We start from the raw sequence: 12,107 nt of genomic DNA, 5'->3' as shown, positions 1-12,107 counted from the left end.
TAGCTTCCATCACTTCCACAGTATGAATATTATCCACCCCTGACTAGTGGACTTGGTGACAGGCACTCAGATGATACCCTCCCCTCAGAATTCAGAGTGACTCACGTGGAGTGCGCAGCGTGATCGGAACACGGAGATCTTATTAAACATATAGCTGTTTCCGTTCCTGCGTCCTACTTATTTAATCAGAAACTGTTCTTTTGGTTGTTTTAATAACGGACAATGTGAAGAGCTCTTAACCCAGTTCACAGAAATATTGCACATTAATATTTGAAAATGGAACAAGGTTATTAGAAAACTAACTTCAGCAATGGTTAGAATGAAAGAATGAAGAGGTCTTGGTTTAAAAACCAACAACTCGTGCTTCTTAGGAAGAAGAGATTGACTTTCCTAATAAAACGCTTTCAACAGAAATTTTATTGTATCATCAAGGGGTGGAATTTCTTGACATATTGTTGCTCTTGGCAACAGTCCTAACAGATCATAGAAGGAAGGCAACAGACAAAGGATGGCATTATCGGCTCAGATAATGATTGAATAACTTTCATTTCCTTTTAGTATCGGTTGCTTGGTTTGCTGAAAATGGAACCTTTAATAATAGCCTAAGGTTTGACGTTCAGAATAGGGAGGTAAATACCGCCATATGTACACATTTTCACCATCTTTCACTGGACAATTTAACACATAAAACAATGGCAATGATCTTGTTACCCAGAAAAGACAGCAGAAGCAGGACATTTTGAAAAAATGATAGTACTGCCTTCATTTCCCCCTATTTTGAATTTCTTGATTTTTTCATATTTAAAAATATCTTTCCTATAGATAACAGAGAAAGTCATGAGCTAAACTAGAACCCCACGGAGGCACTCTGTGTCGCCAGCCTTAGAAGCAGAGTGCTCTGTGGAAATACTATTTTCAGGTTGTCTCTTTAAATTTAAGCAGGAAGATGATACAAACTGGCTTTGGAGGTACAGGAAGGCTAACCATACTGCTTTCTGGGACCCTGTTAAAGACTTTTTTCCTCCTTGTGGATCTTCATTCTGAAGTTTTAGGAAAGTCCTTGTCCCACTTTGAGTCCCAAGCAAAGGGACACTCCCGCAAGGCGGGGCTTCCAGGGCGGGGATGGGCGCCTGCAGACAAGGCTCCTCTAACAGGTGCATCTCCTGCCCCTCTGTGAGGAAAGGCAAAGGGGTCTCTCCCTTGCCCTGTACGTTGCCACTAAACTGGAAGCAGCTTTAGGTGGGGCTGCACTTCATCTCTGAATCTAAAAACAAAACTTAGAAATCACATGCATTCGATACATATTTGTGAATGACTGAAAAATGCATAAAAGGGCATATACATTTTACTTTTGTGGATCTCAGTCTTATTCATTCGCTCTACAAACATGAAATCCCTCCTAAGCGTCCGAGGCATTAGGCACGGAGAATCCAGCTCTAATTCCAGCAGGCGTGGAAAGGGTTAGCAGCAGGTTGCATTAGCATTCCTTTGAAGAAGAGCACTGCATATCTCTGGGAAGATATCCTGACAGTATTTGGGATTAGAAGGGAGCTCCTGGAGGGAACTGGGTGTTGGTGGCCTGTGCTGGGTGAGAAGGGAAGCGGAGAATTTTTCAGTTACTCCACGATACGGGTTGCGGAAAGGAGGAAGGGGGAGAAGAGAGTAGAAAGTGACCTAGGAAACTGGGGAAATGTGTTGCATAAGATGTGGTGTCTCCCTGCAACCCCTCAAACTCTCAGCAAAGATACCAACTTATATATAGACAGCCTTTTCAGGGTGACAGCCACACACTTTATACGCATAAGCCATTTACTGGTCACAGCAATCCTATGAGGTAGCACTAACAGCATCCTTTCTTTATAGATAGCAAACCGGGGCGAGAGAGATTGACTGCTGTAGTCAATTCTGCTCAGTGGAAGTATTACTGGAGGGCTCCAGGGAGGAGGAGACACCGCAGACAGGGTGTGGACATTTGGGGGATGGCATTCTATGACATGCAAGCAAGCAAATGCACACTCTGCTCTGGAGCCAAAGAAAATTCAGTGTGGCTGTGAGTCTGGGTATTCAGGGGAGTAGCCCAGCTGAAGCGGCCAGCTGGATGAGAAAGGGCTTATGTGTCATCGCACTGGGTATCAGACAGACACTCACCTATGCTCTGTCCCCGAGAAAGCTTGCATCTAATGTGGGAATTGATGCTTAGCGAACGTTCATATACTTGATCGTATAATCATAGCTGTGATGAATGCCCTGCAGGAAAAGGGCAAGGTACTACTCAAGGGCCTAATCGGGTCTGGAATGGGGTCTGCAAATGCCTCCTTGGGGACATCACTGAGATACAAAGTAGGATCTGACCAGGTGAAAGATGGAAGTAGGAGTTGAGAGAGTAGAGGGATACAGATGGAGACAAGCAGGTCCAAGTAACCTGTGCACATGGCGGGAGACAGGAAGGTACCTGAGGCATTCGAGGAGCTGGAGGAGGGTATGGGGCAGGGGAGGAGTGACGCTGTGCCGGGAACAGGACCACAGCATCCTGGATACTTTTCTCACCTTAAGGACGTTGGTGCTCAGTCTGCAGAAAAGTCATTGAAGGGTTTTTTTTTTTTTTTTCTTTTTGTCAAGAGGCAGAGTGATCAAGGCTGCCTTCTGGGAGGATCCCCATGGCAGTAACAGGATTCATGACAGATGGAAGGGGATAGGAATGAAGTAAAAGGCCAGCCAGGGATGTCAAAGCCTTGGCTAGTGGAGAACGTGGCCCGGACCCCATAGGACCGATGGCTGGTGTGGGCTGTGAGGGCAGAGACACTCTTCCTCTTAAAAGGGAAAGACTGCGCAATCTCACTTACAAGTGGAACCTGAAAATGTCAGATACACAGAGGCAGACAGTAGACTGGTGGTTACCATGGGCATGCAGGGGGGACACAGGGAGATGTTGGCTAAAGGGTCCAGCGCTGCAGTTACGTAGGAAGAATAAGCCCAGAGCCCCGGTGTAGCACGGTGACAACAGGTAACAATACGTGATGAATGCTGGAGATGTGCTAAGAGAATATGTTCCAGGTGCTCATTCATCACACACAGAAAAACGGTAACTATGTGAAGAGAGAGCGTGTGAATTAGCTGAGCTGGGTAATCACTTCACTAGTCAAATCAGCATGTGGTACATCTTAAAGAGATACAATTTTTGTGCAAAAAAAAATTTAAAAGAATTTAAAGCCATTCACATGGAGGTGATATGGGAGCCGTAGGGCAGCTGAGATTCTGCAAAGAGAGAGGATCAGAGAGAAGGGAGGGACTGAATCACAGAGCAGAGGCCCTGGACGTGACTTGTCGGCCTGAGTGAGCCACCGAGATTTCACCTGCTGGTGCAGGTTTTCTGTTTTCTCTTGAAAGAGAGGAGCCAGCGACACTGGCCTCTCCCCTACGGCAGCAGTAGCCTGGGGCTGTGAAGTGGCCGCCTCCTGTAGGGAAGGTGGGGTTATTTCTAGTTTACCACAGGCCCTCCAGTTCACATCACTCACCAGGGCTGTCACATGCAGAGCAGGCTTACTTTCAGGCTGGAGCAGAACCCGATTTTCAGGGGTCTTGGGTGTGGAAGGGAGACGGGGGCGTGGGGGCTGTGGGCACTGGCTCCTCTGTTCACAAGCCCAGAGTTGCAGAAAGGAAGCAGTCCGCCCCTGGAAAGCTCCGCTGTGGCGGGCCCTGTGCACCCCACCACGGGGACTTGGAGAGGATGAGGTCACCATTTACCGACTATCACAGAAGCCAACACAGCTGCGTTACTACAGGACCCGGCCACCTTGGAGAAATGCCACTTGTGCTGGGAGTTCTAAAGAACGGGCAGCTAAATCAGCTCCTCTGCTCCGCTGTGTTAGCAAACTGAGGGTGTCTTGCAGAGGCATTTGTTGTTAGAGGTCTAAATGAATGTTCTAAGTAAAATATTAACTTAAAAAGTGCAGGTGTCACAGCATTTTCCAGAGCAGCACTACTCTTGTTTATATGATCTTACATGCATCTCAGTATTCCATCTTTTCCTGCAATGGGCCATCCTTTGGTAAATATCACTGGAAAATCAGGCGGGTGAGTTAACATCTGTCATCTGTGCACTGTGGATCTGCCCAGAAAGACTACCACTCTTTGAAGCTACTCTTAGTGGGCTTCAAATATGGCTGAAAAGTTTTGGTGTTTAGCCTTTTTCTTTACAGCCCAGAATTTATGGTCTTTATTTACTCAGGCCACACTGAGAAGCAAGGTCAGGACTGGGACAAGGACTTAAGAGTCATCCACATAGAACTGATGGTTGAAACCATGAGGGACAATGAATTGACCAAGGGAGAGGGTGGGATAAGGGGCAAGGCTAGAACTCTGAGCGGGATATGGTTACCCTGCATGACTGTCCAACATTGAACTCCTAGACATAGGGAGAGACGGGGCAGAGCCATGACAGGGGCTGTGGGCAGGGATGGAAGCAGCTATCAGATCAAAGGGGAGGCTTTTTCCAGGTGGCACAGGAGAGACATGTATGAGTTAGGGAGTCCTGGGGAAACAGTAACTTCTATTGTTGCACAAAGAATGAGTTAGATCAGTGTTTAAAAATTATAGTAACATAAATGTAATGCTCCATTGTGACCACCTGCTAATTTGCACATGCAGTAACTGGAAGAAAGGCAGTAACCATAAGGGCCAGATGTCGAGTTCTTCTTTTATATGTTGTTTTGTACCTTAATTTTTAAGCCTGAAGGTATAAAGCTCTGAGGACAGCATCGTCCTTAAAACCTTACAGCAGTCTGCTGAGCTCCAACATGACTACAAAGCCCCAGACACTTGGCAGGGGGTCAGGATGTCCTGCAGCCCAAAGGACACAGTGACTTACCCGCTGCAGCCTCTTTGTTTGGAAATAACTTGCTGTCAACTGCCATGCTGATGTCATAGAATACCTCATCCTCGTCCCGGTCGGCATCAAACTGGGGGAAATCAGGACAGACAAGTTGAGAGCATGAGAATACAGAAATAAGAACATTCCAGAATATAACAAGCATGCAGCACACAACTGTATGTCTAATGAAGCAGGACGGCAGGGGTTAAAGCTCTTGAGTATTTAATCAGACACTTAGAGGGTTTTTCCAGCCCAGACGTCGTAGCAAAGAGGTTATTAGGGAGTGAAACGTACAGTCTCTTATGGGTAAGAAAATGTGTAGAATTTTCTTAGTTTCTAAAGCAAGCTTTGGAAAAAACCATAACTAAAATTTACCTTGTGCCTTTCTGGCCCTTAGTTTTGTTTTGAAATATATCTCCCCACCCCTACCCAATGAAAATACATGGCTCTAAACAACAAGGGGAAAGGTTTTCTAATTTGCTGTTAAAAAAATAAAAAAAAGAGAACTCTTAAACCAAATTTTAAATATCATACTAACACTAAAGATGCTGTATTACACAGGTAACTTACAGACACCATAGCTGATTTATTATTTATTTATTTTGGAGAGGAGGTAATTATGTTTATCCATTTATTCATTTTAATGGAGGGACTGAGGATTGAACCCAGGACCTTGGGCATGCTAAGCATGTGCTCTACCACTGAGCTATACCCTCCCCTCTAGATACTATAGATTTAGATGTAACAAAAAATTACATATTTCAAACTTTATTTTTACCATTCTCTAAAATTTACAGAAATTTAAATACTAAAAAGTGTGGTTACATTTATAAATCTTCCGTTTTCCAAGTTGTTCAGTGGTTATTAGAAATACAATTTTATCTCTTTAGTTTTTAAAAATAGCTTTACCGAGTTATAATCAATATACAATAAATTGCATACATTCAAAGTGCATAAAATGATATGTTTTGACATCTGTATACACCCATGAAGCAGCATAAAAATCAAAATAGTGAACATCACTGTCACCTCCAAAAGTTTCCTTGTGTCCCTTGGGTATCCCTTCCTCTTACTCCTGCCGCTACCCTGCAACCAGGTTATTCTTGATATGTTTTCTGTAACTGGAGATTACTTTTTGCATCTTCTAGGATTTCATGTAAAAGGAATCTCACAGCATGCAATCTTTCTGTCTGGATTCTTTCATTCAGCACAATTATTTTGAGATTCATCAAGTTCATTCCTTTTCATTGCTGAGTAGTATTCCATTGTATAGATACACTATTAATTACTTCCCGGGTATCTTTCATCTCAGAGATTGTAGTTTTCATCTCTAGATGTTTGATTTGAGCCTTTAAAATATTCATGTCTTTATTTAAGGCTTTGAACACTTGAAATACAATTATAATAACTTTTAATATCCCTTTCTACCAATTCTAACTTCTGGTGTCAGTTCTGAGTTGGCTATGATAGATTTTCCCTCATTATTATGGCACATATTTTCCTGTTTCTTTTCATGCCTGGAAATTTTTTTACTGGATGCCAGGCATTGACAATTTGACCCTGTTAGATGCTAGCTGTTTTTGTATTTCTATAAATATTCTTGAGTTTTGTTCCAGAATGCAGTTTAGTTATTTGGAAACAACTTGATCTTTTCAGGTCTTGTCTTTAAGATTTGTTGGCCTGGACCAGAGCAGGGTTTAGTTTAGGGTTAACTATTAGCCACTGTTGAGGCAAGACTCTACCTAGTGCCTTGTGGATGAAGGAATTTTCCAGTCTGACTGGTAGAAAAGGGTGCTCTTCCAAGCCTGGTGTGAGCCCCAGCGACTGTTCCCACCGATCCTTTGGGTGGTTTTTCCTCAGCTTCAGACAGTTTCCTCATATGCAGGCCCTGAATAGTTCTCTGCTGAATCCTGGAGGGGATCCCTCTGCAAGGGAATTCTGTGGATCCCTTGCAGCTCTGATACTCTGTCCTCTGAACTCCGGTCACCTTGGTCTCTTGGGCTCTCAGCTCCATCTGCGCAATTCCTGGAGGCACCAGTCTCCCCACGGCCTCTTTCTCCCTACACCGTAGCCTGGAAACTCTCCAGGAGTAAGCTGGGGCGACCGCAGGACTCACCTCATTTGTTTCCTTTCTCTCAGGGAATCACCTCATTGTCTGATGTCCAGTGTCTTGGAAAAACATTTTTAATACATTTTTTTCTGTTTTTTTTTTTAAATTTATTTGTTTCACATGGGAGGGAAAGTCCAATCTCTCTTATTCTATCTTGGCTTTTAATCGTAATTATCTTGAAGACATTTAAGAGGACTTGAGTGATTTATTCCTTTATATTTTCCTACAGAAGTGCTTCATTATTTTTAGTGAGGGAAATTTAGAAACCGAAGTTAGAATCTTATCCCCTAGCCTCCCCTCACACAGTTAAAGCACATCCGTATGGAGCATCAAAGTGCCTTCACTTGGTCACGTCAGCCCATGGGAAAGGTGAGGCAGGCCGTCTTGTTTCTGTTTTACAGGCAAGGAAACGTCTACTCAGAGAAATTGTGACTTTCTCCAGTCAAACAGCTAACAAGCAGGAGAACCAGGGTTTGAGCTCAGGATGACTGATGACTTCTGTCCTACCAGGAGACATATGATCATCACAGTCAGACAAGTACAGCCCTGCTGCTCAGGTAAGTGTTAACACAGTCTAAAAGCAAAGGGAGGAAAGCAGGTGGTGTTTAGGGCAAATACAAGGAGACCACCGAGGCACGGTGGGCACCATCTTAATGCACTGCTTCCCACCCCCACACACCATGGCTGGTTTTCTCCTTTCAAGGCATCTGTCAGCTATCATCAGTAAGGGGTAAGGTCTATTCCGGGGGGGGGGGGTGTTTTTATTTTTTTCCTGGACTCTAGAAGGATGGGTGGTAGCATGTCATTTTACACATAAAAGAGCATCCGCTTATGTTTTAATCATCATTTCCTAGAAAACAGAGCCAAAGGCAAAACTTCGAGGTTACACTTTATGGGGGGCAGTGTGTGTGTGCGTGAGTGCATGCGTGTAACCCCAGGGCAGTAAGTTTGAAAGAGGAAGGAAGGAAAGCAAATGTAAGGTGGCATGTTACTGAGCTGGACCCCTGCTTCACAAGAAGACATGGCTCATCTCCAGAAAGGCTAAATGGAACCAGTACATCTCAGAGCAGTCTGAGAGGGGGAGGAAGGGAGAGGCATTTATATGGTGTCTTTTCAGTGTCCTGCTTTCCATTGGTCCAGGTTTTCCCTTTGTGGAGTTAAGTGCCCCCGCCTCTTGGCTGTGTTGCCTAGACCCCGGGGCGGCCCCTGGGAAGCCAGACCCCACGTCCCAGGGAGCGGCACAGCATCCGGATCTAGAGGAGCTGGAAGGAGCCCACCCCTGTAGGTCTGGTCTGGTTGGGCCTGGGGGCCGTCTCTGCAGAGGCTCCCACCAGGGTGTGGACGATGAAGCCCGGCCCTCAACCCTGAAGAGGCTGGCGGGGGCCGTCAGCCACGCTGCAGGTCTGGGCAGTGGTGGGCAGCTCCCCATCCAACAAGCAACCGAGGCCCGGAGCACATGGGCCAGGTGAGTCAGGGGAGGCTTGTAAACTGGGCTTGGGCCGCTTAAAACTTAGCTAGAGCTTGATTTAAATTTCTGCTTCCCCTGTAGCAGCTGTCTGACCTCGAACGACTTATTTCCACGTTCTTGGCATCTACGCAATGGGATTTTTGTGAGGACTAAAGAGATGGTGTATTTAACACACCAGCACACAGCCTGGCATAACGGCAGTCCTTTTTTTTTCCCTCCCTAAGCCTCTGGGCGTATATTCTATAGATCTTTGACTGCTTCTGTACTTTGGACATGTGCACACACACCACACACACATTTTTTTCAAACTAGGGGGATTGTGGAATAAAGAACACAAAAGACTTTGAGATTTTCTGGGAGATATTTTATCCTCCAGCTGATCTGAACAAGGATATGTTTAGTTCTGGCACAGACCAAAGCACCTGACTGTCTATTCCAAAAGGCAAAATGCTAACAGTAAAACATCATTCATGAAAGCATTCAACACATATCTGCTGAGTGACAACAATGTCCTGGGTGGACTCTTCACTTGACCACTGCTAAGGGTTTGGATGATGAACAAGGAGCCACAGGACGGGAGACGACACCCACGCAGCCAACTCAACTCCGGGATTCCACAGCTCTGCTGTAGCCCATTTACTCCTGCATCAGGACCACAGGTCTTAACCTAGACTCCCTTTTATGTTCTGTCACGTCCCACCTCCGCAGCTGCAGGACTAGCATGGCACCCTTCTCTCCAGTCGTCTGGCAAATAGCGTGGCATATAGACCTTGAAGAGCATTCTGATTGAGGACTACGAGAGCAACTGCCACTTAGTGGATAAAGATGTTTACAAAACGGTGCCACTCAATGTTGAAGAGGTTGTGTGTATGGTGAGTGGGGAACTGGCTTTTCAATCATCAAACATCATTTCACTTCCTACTTGTTTTTGCACAAATCATACATGTCAATGGCTCTCAACTAGGAATAATTCTGCCCATCCCTCCCCCACCCTCCCCAGCACTTGGCAACATTGGTAGATATTTTTGGTTGTCACACCTGGCAGAGGGGAGGTTACTGGCTGGGGATGCTGCTAAATGTCTTACAGTGCACAGGACAGCCCCTCACAGCAAAGAATTATTCCAGCTAGAATGTCAGTGGTGCCAAAGTTGAGAAACCCTCATCCACACCAACATATTCTCAGTTTTTGGGTCTCTAAATAGTGTTTTGAAACCCAAGCAGCAGTGTAACAGTGACCGACCGACCGACTGACCTATCTACCTACTTCTTCCTTCCTTCCTTCCTTCCTTCCTTCCTTCCTTCCTTCCTTCCTTCTCTCTTTCTTTCCATCTTCTTTCCATCTTTCTCTCTCTCCTCTCTCCTTCCCTCTCTCTCTCTCCCTCCTCTCTCCCCGGCCCCTCTCTCTGTCTCTTTCTGGTTTTGAGCTGCAAGAACCTGTGCAGTTCACTTCAAAATACAAAGGAGAGCAGAAGTGATAATACCACAAGGGTAGCATCGGTATATGATGAGGAAGGTTCTGGGAATAGCAGTTTATTTGGACCTCATGGGTCAGATACATGCTTCAGCGGGCAGATGTAATTGTGAGCCATTAGACCAGATGATGCCTGAGATTGTTCCCAGCTCTGAAATTCTGTGGGCACTTTATCTTTTCAGTGATTGTTATTTAATGTCCAGCAATGTTAACAAAACTCCTTTCTTATTCTGAGGGAAAGAACTCACAGAGGACATGGTCTGCATCATTTGTTTTATGTCATTTAATGTAAGAGGGCTGGGGAGGTCAATGGGAAATTTCCAAATGAGATGCTTACCAAATTCCCTAGTTCACTCACAACACATGCTTTAATTTGAAAAACAAATGTTGTAACAGCTTTGAAAATCATACAAAATATATCTAGACTAGGAAAGGAAATTATAGTAGATTGAGCAGAATTAGGCACCATCTGAGCAGAAAGCAACAACGATGGTTTGCAATTTTAATGGCAGAAATGAATTCTTATTTTGCTTTCTTTCGGCTCTGACTTTCAAGCTGCCACAGGCTGCCCAGATCTTCTCCACAGAGACAAGGTTTTCTGTATTCTTACTTCTGCTAGCGAGGGACGTTAGGTCTACAAAATATCCTAAATGGATTCAAAACAGAGACTAACAGGTCAACCTTCCCAGATTCCACCTTTCATTAAACTTGGGTCTATCTCCTATTTTTTCTTTTTTTCCTCTCTGCTTCATCATTTGAGAAGGAAATAAACTGGATATGTTACTAGCATTGTCTTAGTTTTATGTATCCCACAAGCATCATTCTCTGAGCATCAAACCAGCTTCTTGAACGTTTTATTTGTCCCTGGTTTCCTGCAAGGGATTTCAGTTAAGCACATTCTCTACCAATGGCTACTGGGGATCCCTCAACATGGAAACACTGGCCCTTCAAGTCTATCTTCATATGTCTAGAGACTTCTTTCTAAAGAATGGATTGATTGGTGTTCTCTTTAGGTTACTTTGCTTTTCTCCAACAAAAATAGGAGTTTGCATTAAGATTGTAACAATGTAAAAAACTTGTGATAGCTGAAATGAAATCTGTAGTTATCAGCCATGGAATAATGACAGTTTATATTATTCTGCTGAACTGTGTTTCTAGGGCTTCAAAATTAACCACAACATTTGAAAGAGAAGCACCTAAGTGGATTTGGCTGGGGATGGGGTAGGACAATATTCTGTCTGAGAAAGCCAAATCAACCCCATGTTTTGATGTGCAGAATCCCTCTGGTATGACCCGGCTGAACTGAGATGTGTAGAACATATTTCTCAACAGAATGAAATAAGGGCAAAATGTGAATGAAAGCAGATCTAAAACCAGATATGACTGGTATGTGAAGTGATCGGTACAAGGACACTAGAAAGTTGTGGATAACTTGAGTACAAGGCTCATCTTCTCTCAGCTTTTTGTACAGAATCTTAATTTTCCCTGGATCTTCAGATTATGGACAACATCTGGAAAATGTTGTTGGGAAATAGTCGACACAGTAAAGATCTTCCAGTGAAAATTGCTGCAATATTTATGAAGTGCTTTATGAAAAAATTTCTTCCCAAACTTGAACCCTTAATGATGTAATCATGTCTGACTTGTCCTGCTACAGAGACCTGGAAACAAAGGCTAAATCCGGAGAATTTTGATCATTCTCACTACACTAGCTCAGAGGACATTTTTCAGAGTCTTCTTCAGCACTCAACAACAAGAGGGTGCTAAATAAAGCACCAGACACCTTCACTATTTTTTTTTTGAGCATCTATTATGTGCCATGCATTGTGAGAGGTTTTCTTTGTACACTTTATCATTCAGTCCCAACAATATTATTAAAAAGGTGTGTCACTCTCCCCAGATTGAAAAACTGAGCCTCAGAGATTAAATAACTTGTCCAAGGTCATGGAGGTGGTTGAGCCAGGATCCAAATCCACATCCGTCTACATTGAACTGCCAAGACTGTCAGGATCAGGTCTCAGCTCCTTGAGAAGTTGGGGAAGCCTTAGATCTTAGCTGGGCTCTTACAGAACAAATCAGGGCTCAAGTCCTAAAGGAGCACTCTCAGGACAGGCCTCTAGGAATCCTCTGAAGCCAAGCCAGATCCAGAGGCAATATACTCAAATATTCTTGATCTTATTCTCCATGT

The 12,107-nt window shown here is 44.2% G+C and overlaps 1 protein-coding gene across 2 annotated transcripts in view; it reads right to left on the bottom strand.

Moving 5' to 3' along the window:
• AK5 (adenylate kinase 5) overlaps positions 1-12,107 on the bottom strand; it is a 213,613-nt gene that overhangs the window by 95,047 nt on the left and 106,459 nt on the right. For both annotated transcript variants that reach the window (XM_032494623.1, XM_032494624.1), the window contains exon 7: positions 4,868-4,958. In XM_032494623.1, coding sequence (XP_032350514.1) covers positions 4,868-4,958 — 91 coding nt within the window. The remainder of the gene's footprint in view (positions 1-4,867; positions 4,959-12,107) is intronic.

The sequence above is a fragment of the Camelus ferus genome, chromosome 13 (assembly GCF_009834535.1).
Source record: "Camelus ferus isolate YT-003-E chromosome 13, BCGSAC_Cfer_1.0, whole genome shotgun sequence".
Classification (NCBI taxonomy): Eukaryota; Metazoa; Chordata; class Mammalia; order Artiodactyla; family Camelidae; genus Camelus; species Camelus ferus.
Note: the sequence above shows the minus strand (reverse complement) of the source record. Positions and strands in the feature narration are given on the sequence as shown.